Source organism: Oncorhynchus keta, chromosome 24, assembly GCF_023373465.1.
Source record: "Oncorhynchus keta strain PuntledgeMale-10-30-2019 chromosome 24, Oket_V2, whole genome shotgun sequence".
Taxonomy (NCBI): Eukaryota; Metazoa; Chordata; class Actinopteri; order Salmoniformes; family Salmonidae; genus Oncorhynchus; species Oncorhynchus keta.
In genome coordinates this window covers 41,749,278-41,765,343 of record NC_068444.1, presented here as the reverse complement: position 1 = coordinate 41,765,343, position 16,066 = coordinate 41,749,278, and the positions used below count along the sequence as shown (strand labels likewise).

General features: G+C 40.1%; 1 protein-coding gene across 2 annotated transcripts in view; it reads left to right on the top strand.

The window, feature by feature from the left end:
• The window catches only part of LOC118357570 (rab11 family-interacting protein 3-like), a 99,894-nt gene extending 87,958 nt beyond the window's left edge, over positions 1–11,936 (top strand). For both annotated transcript variants that reach the window (XM_035734817.2, XM_035734816.2), the window contains 2 exons: positions 5,675–5,971; positions 7,361–11,936. In XM_035734817.2, the coding sequence (XP_035590710.1) occupies positions 5,675–5,971; positions 7,361–7,477 (414 nt within the window). In that variant the 3' untranslated portion in view covers positions 7,478–11,936. The remainder of the gene's footprint in view (positions 1–5,674; positions 5,972–7,360) is intronic.
• The last annotated feature ends 4,130 nt before the right edge of the window (positions 11,937–16,066 follow it).

Sequence of the window (16,066 nt, the reverse complement as noted above, 5' to 3'; positions counted from 1 at the left end):
GCAACAAGAAAAATTTACTGAAAGTTTAATGATAAACACATTCCCAGGTGTTTCTTTAGATAACCGCAAAAGCATCAAGTAGCTAGCTAATGCTCAGTGCTTAATTTGTAAACCGGGAGGTACTGGAACAAACAGTGAGCACGAGAGGGGGGTGAGACTTTGGAAGAATCTTTGTTAACTTCTTGCGTCGAGCCATCCCGGATCCGGGATCGTGAATACAGCCTCAAGCTCATTACCATAACGCAACGTTAACTATTCATGAAAATCATCTATTTGCGCTCAAGCTTAGCCTTTTGTTAACAACACTGTCATCTCAGATTTTCAAAATATGTGTTTAGCGTTAGCATTTAGCGTTAGCATTTAGCATTAGCATTTTGCGTTATCATTAGCAGGAAACATTTCACAAAAACCAGCAAAAACATTCAATAAATCATTTACCTTTGAAGAACTTCGGATGTTTTCAATGAGACTCTGTTAGATAGCAAATGTTCAGTTTTCCTGAAAGATTAGTTGTGCAGGAGAAATCGGTCCGTTTTCTGCGTCATGTTTGGCTACCAAAAAAATTGAAAATTCATTCACCCAAACGCCAAACTTTCTTCCACATTAACTCCATAATATCGTCTGAAACATGGTAAACGTTGTTTAGAATCAATCCTCAAGGTGTTTTTCACATATCTCTTCATGATATATCATTCCTGGAAGTCTCCTCTCTGTCTCAATCACATGGATGAATGCGAGCAGCTTGGAGATTACGCAACAATTTCAACAAAGGACACTGGGCGGACCCCTGGTAAATGTAGTCTCTTATGGCCAATCTTCCAATGATATGCCTACAAATACGTCACAATGCTGCAGACAACTTGGAGAAACGATAGAAAGGGCAGGCTAATTCGTGGCGCTTTCACAGCCATATAAGGAGACAATGGAAAACAGAGCCTCAAAAATCCTGCTCGTTTCCTGTTTGAGGTTGCATCTTGGTTTCGCCTGTAAGATCAGTTCTGGGGCACCCACAGATAATATCTTTGCAGTTTTGAAAACGTCAGAGTGTTTTCTTTCCAAAGCTGTCAATTATATGCATAGTCGAGCATCTTTTTGTGACAAAATATTGTGCTTAAAACGGGCACGTTTTTTTATCCAATAATGAAATAGCGCCCCCCTAGCTTCAACTGGTTAATAGCACACAAATGATCGAAATAGCAGCCTACTTTGAAACTGACAAACTGAGAATCAGAGATCAATAAAAATGACCTTGTCTTGAATCCGTCAATAGCCTTGGCCTAGGTGTATGGAGACACATATTATAGGCTACAATATGAGGAGGAATTATAGTCCTAAAAATGCTTTCCAATTTCACTGACTCACCCAAAGATGGGCAGCTCACTCACTGGTGATGGCCGATGCATTCGTGCCAAAAGACTATCTCTCTGTATTTGGAAGTTGATTAAATATTTTGGTGGCCTACAGCATAGTCTAAATAAATGATTAAGTGCAACACTTGAGAGATGAGTGTTCAGGCTCATTCATGTCTATCGGAGCAGAGAGGGAGAGAGATCATAGAAAGTGAATCTCATTCTAGTTATGTGAGATACTGGCGCACTTCTCACACAGCCACGGTCACGTTGGTCTCAAACATATACTATGCCCACATGCTCTAGTATAGCTGTGGGGCTTACAGGTCTGAAATTCTTATAGCCTAATTTTCAATGCTACCCTACCAAGCAAAAGAGCAATAACTGCTCATAGAGTGAAACTGAGAAAAATGACTTAAGTTTTTTCATTGTCCAGCCAATCAATTGTGACCGACCGCCTTGATTCGGTCTTATGTAGCAAAATTTGAAATTGTGTCTTTTTACAATGGATAAAAGCATAGACACAGAGATACAAAATGGTATATCATACACTGCATTTGAGGAACAATGGGTAAGTAATTCTGCTTTGAAATTCGATAACTTCACTTTTGAGAAAATGGCCTTTGAATGTTTTGGTTCTTACTGGAGAGCTCTTCTTTGTCTACACCCATTCAACATCATTCACACCCTCTTAAGCTTTAGCCGCCACCCAAACGCTGACCATTTTACTCACCCTAGCAGAGCTGGTTAGGCTGTTTTCATGTTATCCAGCGCATTGGTGACTGTAACTGCTGCTGGCAATAATTTTATTAACTTTTTTTGCAGAAGTTTACTGATACCATCCATATTCAACGGGTGTTGAGCGTTCGTAAATTATTTGCACTCTAGCACACTCAGACGAGAGTGCTCTGAAATCAGAGTAAATGGCCAGACTGAATTTACGAACAGACCCGAAATGGTTACTTGCATAGGGGAATCTTTTGTTAAGACATGTAGCTAGCTGAATAAACAATTAACCGTAATCCCACCTCATGACGTTACTAGCCTGCATGAATCCGCAGGTAGCTAACCAACAAGGAAGGCATTTCTGCCAAAAAATGCATTTGGATATTTTTTTTAAGTTGTTAAAACAGTTCTCCTGTGAAGTAGTGACCTGCGACATACGCATAGTTTCCTGAAACGGGTCACAATTGTAACAGATCATTGGATATGTTGTTTTACTGTGAGGTTATTTTTTTATTCATATTTACCCTGACCTCTGACCATAGGCGGCAGTTACCTTCTTGCTTGGTACACCCACTGGAATACATTTCCATTACGATTGTTTTTAACACCAACCTGTGTTAATATATTTGTTTGTCAGTGTCATATAGTTTGATACTTGTATCCGCGAAGAATAATAAATGATACCATGGTCAACCAGAGACACTGCAGCCCAAAGCTCAGTGAAACCAGTAACTAACGTGTGTGTGTGATGGCAGTTACTGCCTTTTTCCTTGGTTACACTAACTTTTTGCAGTTACTGCAAACATGACCCCCCCATTTTCTCCATAGCACAACACAATGGAGGCAGGATATTTGTCCACATGATAAAGCATGTATTTAATGTATAAAAAATGTAAACCATTGTTTTTGAACAAATGCACAGTTACTGCTCTTTTTCTTGGTAGGGCAGAATGTACAGCATAATATTTAGGCGTCACTGCAGAACACCCGCCATATGCATATGCACACATACCCAGCTGTGGGGCTTGCAAGACTCGAATTTCATATACTTTTCAAGACATCAATGTAGCAGTAGTACAAACATATCACAATCAATTTGATATCAGAATATACTTTAAATAAATGAAAGCTACAGCAGAACACATATATTATAATAAATAGGACTCCTGCCTATGTGATAATATGAAGCGCATATTCAGATTAACTTCACAGTAAACAGAAAAAGTTTGTAAAGGAAAAAGATGTTCCTACCTTAGTTTTCCAAAACCTCCCACAACAACCATTTCCTTGTGCGTATTCTCCTCCCTATTTCTTGTTTTGCTCCTGGTGTCTGTGACACATTTGTGTCCTTCAGCAATCCATGACCTCATATAGGACTGGGTACAATTTGGTCAAGGGTGGGCCAACAAGGTTCAGAAAGAGTGGCCCTGACATGGTGGAGGTATGCAGAGAGGCGCTGGGTCTTCCACCCGTCAGTTTGACGCATTGGAAAGAGTTCTCCTGAATCCCTCTCTGGCTGAGTTGTGAGTGTCGTGTCGGCCTGGCTGCTCTGCCATTGCCCTGAACACCCTCGCTTCCCTGGTGTGCAGTAATAATTGTGCAGTCTCTCTTTTGGAGCTTGAGTGACATGTTGCTGTATGTTGGAGCAAGCAACATTGGAATGGAGAATTCTCCCCATCTCAAGTTCATTTAACTCCTGACAGTCAATTTCTTGCTCAAAACCGTGAGCGGGTCTGTGATGTTTAGCCTCCTTATAAGCTGTTCAAAAGACTAGCGCAGTAGTGTTTGTTTTTTATTTTGAGCTTTAACTACAACCTGTGTTAATGTGTTTTCTTTAGACTTGTCTACAATGTGTGTTGCAGCTAAATGGGCCTTGGTTTGGGCACATAGGCGCCGGAACAAACAAGTTCAAGTCTGGACAGGATGCGGCTCTAATTAAACACTGGTTACGCTAACGTTAGCTAGCTACTGTATTTAACCAAACAAATATTTAAAATGGCCATCGCTGAATGCCTCTTTATATAACTCGAACTTCCAACAATGATTTTAATCAGAACAGGACATCCATTCCATTTCGCTACTGTTTTGTTGTAGTTCTCCAGTCAAAGATTTAAAGCTGCAATATGTAACTTTTTGGGAGACCCGACCAAATTCATATAGAAATGTGAGTTATAGATCTGTCATTCTCATTAAAAACAAGTCTAAGAAGTGATAGATCTGTTATTTGTATGCTTCCCGTTCTTAAGTTTAGTTTTTAGGTTTTGTATACCTGCTTCAAATACAATGTTTTTGGTTATGGAAAATATATTTGACAGCAGTTTAGTTTGCACAATGATTCTGTACACTATATTTGCTTGTTTTGTCACAAACTGAAATTAGGAAAACTATTAAAAATTTTGCAACGAAGAAAACGGTGGCGCGATTTCTGCATAGTGCATCTTTAAGCAAATTATCACAATTCTAGTAGAAGCAACTTGTGGCTAGTTCATGTTGAAGAACATGGATAAGTTGTTCCTAGGCTAGATCGAATAGCCTTATTACATTAACTCAGATGTTAGCCGTATACTACGTACGTGGTTTGAGGAGTTAGCGAGGCAACTTTGGTCAACCAGTTCAACTTGGGATAACCGGGAAACATGAAAGTGTCTCACCTTTTAGACAGGTACATTTCAATGGCAACGAATCCTTCAGAACTAACCTGCTCCCGGGCAGGCTAACTCCATTTATTCTGAATGAAGTGTCTGAACTGCGAGATGCAAACCTGATTCCCTCCCTCTTGTAAAAATTGCGTCATCATCCCCTTCATTTGAGGAAGACGGCTGATAATGTTTCTTTGTGTGTTAAAAAATAGTAATGTTAAAATACCTATCGCATTTTACATTTAGTAATGTCAGAATACATTTTAAACTTCACGCACAGTAAAACTTGTATATGACTTCATATAATTATTTTATCGATAGGAATGTGAAAAAAGGTGCTTGTGCATTGATAAGCACACCAAAGACGGCATGAACGATAAGTAATCAAATAAAGACAGCAAGCCTATTTCACACCATAGCCTGCTGAATTTGTAAGATAACTTTTCTTTCATTTTGATTTCGGGAACAAATGAAAATGTGGCATTGACCCACTCATTGATTGATGTTTCAGCATTGTCTCAATGCACGCAGTTACAAGCCTGCTAGAGTTAGCAGCAGGCGGACAAGCAATATCTACCGACGTAGTACGGATTAAGCCTGAGCTTGAATGTGAAGCTAACTGAAACTGGCTAGCTTTAGAAAACCCTGAGTAGATCTAGCTTCAGTCATAGTATACTCCTCTGGCTGATCTGTTGTTATTGTCATCTGTGGAATTCATAATATTGTTGGACAGGTTGAAATTCTCTTTGTATCCACGTAGCCAGTTCCTATAGTTAACCCTCCAATCAGCAATTGGGCGAACACTCATTTAGAATGCCTGAAGCTTTAACAGAATTTGTGCTCGTGCATGCAAAATGTTAAACATCAAGAACATTGATAACAGAGAATAGGCCTTCTTAAATAAACTATTGCAGTATCTCTCTCTATCAGCAGTCTCTCTTTCTCCCCTCCCTCAACCAGCTGATTGAGGACCTGCGGAAGCAGCTGGAGCACCTACAGCTGTACAAGCTGGAGGCAGAGGCCAGGAGGGGGCTCTCTCCCAGTGCTGGGCTGCAAGAGTACCAGAGCCGCACCCGTGAGGCCGAGCTAGAGCAGGAGATCCGACGCCTCAAGCAAGACAACCGCAGTCTGAAGGAGCAGAACGACGAGCTAAACGGCCAGATCATCAACCTGAGCATCCAGGGAGCCAAGAACCTGGTGACGGCCTCCTTCTCCGAGTCACTGGCGGCTGAGATCAACTCTGTGTCCCGGGGAGAGGTGAGTCACAATATAGATAGTAAACAGCAGATACACATATACAGTGCCTTCAAAAACTATTCACACCCCTTGACTTTTTCAAAATGTTATTGTCTTATAGCCTGAATTTAAAATTGATAACATTTCTATTTTTTTGGTCACTGGCTTGCACACAATACCCCATAATGTCAAAATGGAATATGTTTTTCGAAATTGTTCTATATTTATTGAAAATGACAAGCTGAAATGTCTCGAGTCAATAAGTATTCAACTCCTTTGTTATGGCAAGCCTAAATTTGTTCAGGACTAAACAAATGCTTAACAAGTCACATAATAAGTTGCATGGACTCACTCTGTAGTAGTGTACGCCACACATACAATTATCTGTTCGGTCAAGCAGTGAATTTTAAACACAGATTCAACCACAAAGACCATGGAGGTTTTCCATGACTCACAAAGAAAAGCACCTTTTGGTAGATGAAAAAAAAAAAAAAAAAGCAGACATTGAATAGCCGTTTGAGCTTAGGGAAGTTATTAATTACACTTTGGATGGTGTATCAATACAAACAGTCACTACAAAGATACAGGCATCCTTCCTAACTCAGTTGCTGGACGGGAAGGAAACACCATGAGGCCAATGGTGACTTTAAAACAGTTACAGAGTTCAATGGCTGTGATAGGAGAACACTGAGGATGGATCAACAACATTGTAGTTACTCCACAATACTAAGCTAATTGACAGAGTGGGAAGAAGGAAGCCTGTACAGAATACAAATATTCCAAAACATGCATCCGGTTTGCAACGAGGCACGAAAGTAATAGTGCAAATAATGTGGCAAAGCAATTCACAAGACATTACTGACTACCACTCTCCATATTTTCAAGCATAGTGGTGGCTGCGTCATCTTATGGGTTTGCTTGTAATCGTTAAGGACTGGGGAGTTTTTCAGGATAAAAAAATGAACTTAATGGAGCTAAGCAGAGGCAAAATCCTAGAGGAAAACCTGTTTCTGTGCACTTTCCAGCTGTCTGGAGATTAATCCACCTTTCTGCCGGACAATAACCTAAAACACAGGGCTAAATGTACACTGGAGTTGCTTACCAATAAAGCTGTGAATGCTCCTGAGTGGCCGAGTTACAGTTTTGCCGGGGATTTGATCTTGCAACCTTTTGGTTAATAGTCCAATGTTCTAACCACTAGGCTACCTGCCGCATTGAAATAAAATGCATTTCTTGCAACTTTGATGCATCCCCCATCAAAATTCTGAATCTTAAATGCAGATAGCTGAAATCTGTATTGCATATCTTGTTGTGTCCTATTTTAACTTCTTAAATAATTGTTCAATGCAAATGAAAAGTTCATATAAGTCACTATCCTTCTAAACATTTAATCTGTTGTGTTGTTTGCAGTTGATGGAAGCTATCCGCAAGCAGGAGGACGTCAACTTCCGACTACAGGACTACATCGACCGCATCATTGTTGCCATCATGGAGTCCAACCCCTCCATGCTGGAGGTCAAGTACTAGAGATGGCCATTTTGGAACAGGGTAGCCTGGCGGTCTCTCCGCCTCACTGGACTGCCATACTGGGAGAGACTGGCTAAACACTTAAAGACTGACTGCTGGGACTGACCACAAATATACAGTACCAGTCAAAAGTTTGGACACACCTACTCATTCAAGGGTTTTTCAAAACTATGAAATCACACAAATGGAATCATGTTGTATGTAAAAAAAAGAAGTGTTAAACAAATCGAAATATATTTTTGATTTTAGATTCGGCCTTGATGACTGCTGTGCACACACTTGGCATTCTCTCAACCACCTTCATGAGCAATGCTTTTCCAACAGTGTTGAAGGAGTACCCGCATATGCTGAGCACTTGTTGGCTGCTTTTCCTTCACTCTGCGGTCCAACTCATCCCAAACCATCTCAATTGGTTTGAGGTTAGGTGATTGAGGCCAGGTCATCTGATGCAGCACTCCATCACTCTTCTTTCTCAAATAGCACTTACACAGCCTAGAGGTGTGTTGGGTTATTGTCCTGTTGAAAAACAAATGATAGTCCCACTAAGCGCAAACCTGAAGGGATGGCGTATCGCTGGAGAATGCTGTGGTACCCATGCTGGTTAAGTGTGCCTAAAATTCTAAATTCTAAACACCTCCTCCATGCTTCACGGTGGGAACCACACATCTGGAGATCATCCGTTCACCTACTCTGCATCTCACAAAGACACAGCGGTTGGAACCAAAAATCTCCAATTTGGACTCATCAGACCAAATGACAGATTTTCACCGGTCTAATTTCCCGAGTGGCACAGTGGTCTAAGGCACTGCATCTCAGTGCTAGAGGCGTCACTACAGACCCTGGTTCGATCTCAGGGGTCCCATAGGGCGGTGCACAATTGGCCCAGCATCGCCCGGGTTAGGGGAGGGTTTGGCCGGGGTAGGCCGTCTTTGTAAAATAAGAGTTTTTTTCTTAACCGAATTCCCTAGTTAAATGAAGATTAAATAAAAAATGCCAGTTACATCATAGCCCGTAAAGGCTTTTGCGACTGCAGTTGAAGAAACCTTCAGAGTTCTTCAGATGTTCCGGATTGACTGATCTTCATGTCCTAAAGTAATGATGGACTGTCATTTCTCTTTGCTTATTTGAGCTGTTCTTGCCATAATATGGACTTGGTCTTTTGCCAAATAGGGCTATCTTCTGTATACTACCCCTACCTTGTCACAACGCATCCGATTGGCTCAAACGCATTCAGAAGGAAATCAATTCCACAAATTAACTTTTAACATGGCACACCTGTTAATTGAAATGTATTCCAGGTGACTACCTCATGAAGCTGGTTGAGAGAATGCTAAGAGTGTGCAAAGCTGTCATCAAGGAAATGGGTGGCTACTTTGAAGAATCTCAAATCAATTTTGATTTCTTTAACACTTTTTTGGTTACTACATTATTCCATTTTGTTCATGACTGCACTATTCTTCTACAAAGTAGAAAATAGTAAAAAATAAAAAAAAACACTGGAATGAGTAGGTGTGTCCAAACTTTTGACTTGTAGTGTGTGTGTGTGTGTGTGTGTGTGTGTGTGTGTGTGTGTGTGTGTGTGTGTGTGTGTGTGTGTGTGTGTGTGTGTGTGTGTGTGTGTGTACACACATATATATATATATATATATACACACAGTTGAAGTCGGAAGTTTACATACACCTTAGCCAATACATTTAAACTCAGTTTTTCATAATTCCTGACATTTAATCCTAGTAAAAATTCCCTGTCTTAGGTCAGTTAGGATCACCACTTAATTTTAAGAATTTGAAATGTCAGAATAATAGTAGAGAGAATAATTTATTTTAATTTTATTTCTTTCTTCACATTCCCAGTGGGTCAGAAGTTTACATACACTCAATTACTATTTGATTGCATTGCGTTTAAATTGTTTAACTTGGGTCAAACGTTTCGGGTAGCCTTCCACAAGCCTCCCACAATAATTTGGGTACATTTTCTATAGGATTGAGGTAAGGGCTTTGTGATGGCCACTCCAATACCGTGACTTTGTTGTCCTTAAGGCATTTTGCCACAATTTTGGAAGTATGCTTGGGGTCCATGTCCATTTGGAAGACCCCAAGCATACTGGAAGATGTTGCTTCAATATATCCACATAATGTTCCTTCCTCATGATGCCATCTATTTTGTGAAGTGCACCAGTCCCTCATGCAGCAAAGCACTCCCATAACATGATGCTGCCACCCTGCTACAACTGTGCTTCACGGTTGGGATGGTGTTCTTCGGCTTGCAAGCCTCCCCCTTTTTGCTCCAAACATAACTATGGTCATTATGGCCAAACAGTTATATTTTTGTTTCATCAGACCAGAAGACATTTCTCCAAAAGGTATGATCTTTGTCCCCATGTGCAGTTGCAAACCGTAGTCTGGCTTTTCTATTGCGGTTTTGGAGCAGTGGCTTCTTCCTTGCTGAGCGGAATTTCAGGTTATGCCGATATAGGACTCGTTTTACTGTGGATACAGATACTTTTGTATCTGTTTCCTCAAGCATCTTCACAAGGTCCTTTGATGTTGTTCTGAGATTGATTTGCACGTTTCGCACCAAAGTACATTCATCTCTAGGAGACGGAACGCATCTCCTTCCTGAGCGGTGTGACGGCTGCGTGGTCCCATGGTGTCCCATTGTGTACTATTGTTTGTACAGATGAATGTGGTACCTTCAGGCGTTTGGAAATTGCTCCCAAGGACGAACCATACTTGTCGAGGGCTACATTTTATTTTCTGAGATCTTAGCTGATTTATTTTTGGATTTCCCATGATGTCAAGCAAAGAGGCACTGAGTTTGAAGATAGGCCTTGAAATACATCCACAGGTACACCTCCAATTTATTTAAATGATGTCAATTAGCCTATCAGAAGCTTCTAAAGCCATGGCATAATTTTCTGGAATTTTCCAAGCTGTTTAAAGGCACAGTCAACTTCATGTATGTAAACTTCTGACCCACTGGAATTGTGATACAGTGAAATAATCTGTCTGTAAACAGTTGTTGGAACAATTACTTGTGTCATGCACAAAAGTAGATGTCCTAACCGACTTGCCAAAACTATAGTATTTTAACAAGAAATTTGTTGTGGTTGAAAAATGTGTTTTAATGACTCCAACCTAAGCGTGTGTAAACTTCCGACTTCAGCTGTGTATATATGTACTGTGTATATATGTACTGTATATGTATAGCTATTTTAGGTGGGAAGAAACACCCCAATTACCCTTAAAGAAGATTTTAATGGAAAATAAAATTGTCACTCTTTGTGGCTGTTATCTGAGAAAATAAGGTACGTGGTTTTAACGTCCCTGGCATTTGAGCTTTGCTTTGTGTGCTTGTCTGTTCCCCCTGAATACAGTAGGATTTGGTTATGATGACTTCCCTGAATTTGGGTAGAGGGACCTGAGTTTCCCTTGTGTGTGCGAATGTGTTTTCTATGCGGGAACTCTTTCGTGAGTTGGACTGCATGGAAGAGCTAGTTAACTTGTTGCTGTCCCCTTAAACATATTTTAGACAATTAGATCTTATGAGCCTCAATGCTAACATGATTCTAAAACATGTCCTTCAACTACATATCAGCCGATACCATCGTGAGATCAGTAAATGAATGAACTCATGGGACGTTTTGTCCTGTTTCTCCTGTATTAGACTGAACTGTGTTTAAACCACATTTAAACAGTATGAAGCACTGGTCAGGAGACGAGGTCAAATTAAGTCGACCCTGGCTGCTCTCTTGAATACAGTCTTGTGGTGCCGCCTACTACATTAACCGTGTTTATCCTGATTTGACTTGGATTTTCTTCTCAGTGTGAGTTAAGGCAACCCAGGTAAGACCGGTTTTACAATGAAACAGAGTCCTAGGGAGTCAGGTGGGCTAAATACTCCAATAAGAGAACACTAACCCATCACATCACTCCCTCTAATGTAACTTTGGGGTAGTTAAAAACGGACAAATACATATATAGATACTGTACTAAATGATGCTCATACTGACATGAAATAATTGGATGGTGTAACTTGGACACTAAATCAAATTGAGAGAAAATGTTGCTCTGACTAGTTTGTATTTTTGTATTTGAGCTGACTGCACTGGGAAGTGTAGTTATTTGGCATGTGACTGACCCAACTGATCCTTAGTGGACTCAAGCTGAGTGAAAGCAAAAAGGGAGCCATCTTATCAATTGGGAAGTACATGTCTGGTCTGCTTGTTACCTATAACTTACTTTCCATGAAATGTTGATATAAAAGCTGAATATATTTGACATGTTGATAAAAAAGCTGAATATATTTGACATGTTGATAAAAAAGCTGAATATATTTGACATGTTGATAAAAAAGCTGAATATATTTGTAATGTTTTATTGAAGGAATGGAATCGGTTGTACCTAAGACAAAAAGTATTGTTTGTAAAAAAATAAAATGTAAAAAGTTTATTGTTAAGGAATGTAATCGGAATTTGAAGATATCTTTTGCTTTAAGATAACATGAATTACTTAAGAATGCTGAAATTATTTGAAAACGGACTTGTTGCTTGTGGCTACCGGAGAGTTTCAGAGGTTAGATCTTGTAACTCTCCCGCAGCTTTTTGATTTAAAGGAGTAGAAAATGTTTAACACATCGATGAAGCAATAACGTTGTGAAGAACAGTGGGGAGCGATGGACAGACGCCACAATCGGACGTCAACAAACGGACAAAACTCTCTTCTTTACCGTAAGAGCCTCAGTTGACTAAGCCCCAATCTGAATCTCTTGAACGTTTAACCACATTTCTGAAAATAAGCAAGAGGTAATGAAAATGGCAGGCTATTGATACACATCATCAGTGCTGCCTATTCACCAATGCACTCTCTGACACAGTTGAGATACTTGACATATTGAAGGATAATATTGTTGCTGTCTCTTAACTGCTCGAACTGCAGACAACTTGTAGCATTCTGTATCAACCACGCAGCTATACTAAAGACAAATGCAGCCTCCTCCACCTTGCATCTATAAAAGTCTTGCTCTGTCACCACGCTCTTCTCCTTATTTTCAGCGCACCGTGAAAAATGGCCTTTGGATGTAAATAACTTGTATATGTAAAGTTTTTTTCTAACCTTGTAGATTCTAGGTATTTTTATAGCTGAGGGGAAAAAAATATTTTTTGGTCTTCTGCTAAGAAATAATATGATCCTCCCTCATGGGTATGTCTTGTGTATGCCACTCCAGCATGTAGCATGTACACATAATTTTCTCCCATCTGTGAATCCCATTCATACATTTATTCCACATTTCACATTACTTCACACTCTTTGTTAATGATTCTTTTCCGTTGTTTCTCTCTAATACAAGTTGTTTTTTAGGGAAACGTTTGTAAATAGTTTTGGCATTTCTGGATTCACAAGGGATTCTGGTATTTAATGGATTTAATAGTTGAATGCTACTCGTGGGGAGAAATAGTTGAATTGAGAAAAATATTTAGATTGAAATTGTTGTCTTGTACTCAAGGTAGCACACAGTACATTTCAAAAGTGTTGTGTTGAGCACCCATTGAATTGGCAACACTGACGTGTTTCATTCATTCTGGTCTGATCAATTCAAAATGGCTTTTTATATGGTGAGGTCATTCCACTTCAGCCCCACTGAAGTGTGATCCACTGTAATGCTGACGTTGCAGACAGTGACCTCTTAAAGGTCATTGTAGTTATCAGTGACACATGCTAACTCTTATCTCCCCAGCCGAGAACGGCACTGTACAGAACTACAGATCTCTTCTGTATATCACTTTCTGAATCTTTTAAACTGATCTTTAGGTTTACCCATCCATATCATATGGAAGTCAGTAGAGTTGCACTACGCCTGTTGCCTGGGGACAGGTAGTGAGGCCTCACAAAGCCAGCCCACTAAGGGCTGAACCACACATTATGTCAATCATAAACCAATGCAACTGTCTAATTGGTTCAAGTCATTCTGCCTTTGAGTGTAATTGATGGCTTTCCCCAGCAGTAATGAGGCTCAATGAGGCTTCAGGCAATCATTTACTACTACAGTACCCAGCAGCCCAGTGGTGCATTACTAGGAGGAAACCGTAAGACATATCTTCCCACATACTGTACCCTATGTTTCCTGGATACAATAGCAAGATTACCTCCTTTTTTTGCTATTATTCTTTGTTTCCTTCTTTATTTCAGACTGTCTAGTTCAGACAGCTAGTTGTTACACTTTGCATAATTGCTAGCTGACTGATTAGACTGAGTCCTGTCCAGGCATTATGTTTTGCGTGGTTAAACTTGATTCAATGGGATTCTCTTATGCACTTTAAACAAGTTCCAATTTCTTTTTAACCCTCGCATTTTTCAAACTGACCAAAGAATTAGGTTTTACTTCTGACCATTTTAACTATCAGCTCACACACTCACTCGCTGTAATTTGAAAACATAAACAAAAAAGTTATTCATTGTCATTGCTAATCCCAATTGTCATTGCTAAACCCTGAAGATCTGGCCTGATAGTCTTAACACTGTGCCTCTGTCATTCATACTTTTGCCTCTTACTAACCTGATGATGAGCCCTGGGAAAGCACTGACCATATGTGACTGTCAGTTTGTTAAATTATAAAAATAGAATATTGTAGAAACAAAAATTATACAACTGAAGTTTATTCTTACTCTGAAGGATAATGTGTAAATTATTATAACAGTATTGTTTACTGCTATATATTTTTCATTGAATATTCCCTGAAAGATGCAATCCTTGTTATCAGGGGCGCAACTTTCACTGTAGGGGGGCCGCCCCGTTTTAAAATTGGAATGTGATACAAAAAGAGACAACAGTGTGCTTTAGGGCCACGATTCAGGTAATCTGTGTGGAGTGTTTATCTGACTGGATAAAAATATATATTATATATCATGTCCCCCTCTCTTCTAAAACCAAAGTTGCGCCCCTGCTTATTGATATTGGGGAATTATAATTTCAAGTCATTGTAAAAAGGTCAAAGAAAACAGTGAAGTAAGAAAATAAATCAAATAATACAATTATATTTTGTTTGATGATCTTGATATTTTGTATAATATTGCTCATCACATTTCCATTTACTATAGTCGTGGCCAAAAGTTTTGAGAATGACACAAATATTAATTTTCACAAAGTCTGCTGTCTCAGGTTGTATGATGGCAATTTGCATATACTCCAGAATGTTATGAAGAGTGATCAGATGAATTGCAATTAATTGCAGTCCCTCTGCCATGCAAATGAACTGAATCCCCAAAAATCATTTCCAGTACATTTCAGCCCTGCCACAAAAGGACCTGTTGACATCATGTCAGTGATTCTCTCGTTAACACAGGTGTGAGTGTTGACGAGCACAAGGCTGGAGATCACTCTGTCATGCTGATTGAGTTTGAATAACAGACTGGAAGCTTCAAAAGGAGGGAGGTACTTGGAATCATTGTTCTTCCTCTGTCAATCATGGGTACCTGCAAGGAAACACGTGCCGTCATCATTGCTTTGCGCAAAAAAGGGCTTCACAGAAAAGGATATTGCTGCCAGTAAGATCGCGTCCGTCTCCTTAAATTGATTCAGCTGCGGGATCGGGGCACCACCAGTACAGAGCTTGCTCAGGAATGGCAGCAGGCAGTTGTGAGTGCATCTGCACGCACAGTGAGGCGAAGACTTTTGGAGGATGGCCTGGTGTCAAGAAGGGCAGCAAAGAAGCCACTTCTCTCCAGGAAAAACATCAGGGACAGACTGATATTCTGCAAAGGGTACAGGGATTGGACTGCTGAGGACTGGGGTAAAGTCATTGTCTCTGATGAATTCCCTTTCCGATTGTTTGGGGCATCCGGAAAAATGCTTGTCCGTAGAAGACAAGGTGAGCGCTACCATCAGTCCTGTGTCATGCCAACAGTAAAACATCCTGAGACCATTCATGTGTGGGGTTGCTTCTTAGCCAAGGGCTCAGTCACAGTTTTGCCTAAGAACACAGCCATGAATAAAGAATGGTACCAACACATCCTCCGTGAGCAACTTCTCCCAACCATCCAGGAACTATTTGGTGATGAACAATGCATTTTCCAGCATGATGGAGCACCTTGCCATAAGGCAAAAGTGATAACTAAGTGGCTCGGGGAACAAAACATCGATATTTTGGGTTCATGGCCAGGAAACTCCCCAGACCTTAATCCCATTGAGAACGTGTGGTCAATCCTCAAGAGGCGGGTGGACGAACAAAAACCCACAAATTCTGACAAACTCCAAGCATTGGTTATGCAAGAATGGGCTGCCATCAGTCAGGATGTGGCCCAGAAGTTAATTGACAGCATGCCAGGGTGGATTGCAGAGGTCTTGAAAAAAAGGCTCAACACTGCAAATATTGACTCTTTGCATCAACTTCATGTAATTGTCAATAAAAGTCTTTGACACTTATGAAATGCTTGTAATTATACTTCAGTATTCCTGACAAAAATATCTAAAGACACTCAAGCAGCAAACTTTATGGAAATTAATATTTGTGTCATTCTCAAATCTTTTGGCCGTGACTGTAGATGCAGCATATATCAAGGCATACGAGCGCACCTACTGACCGGAGCACC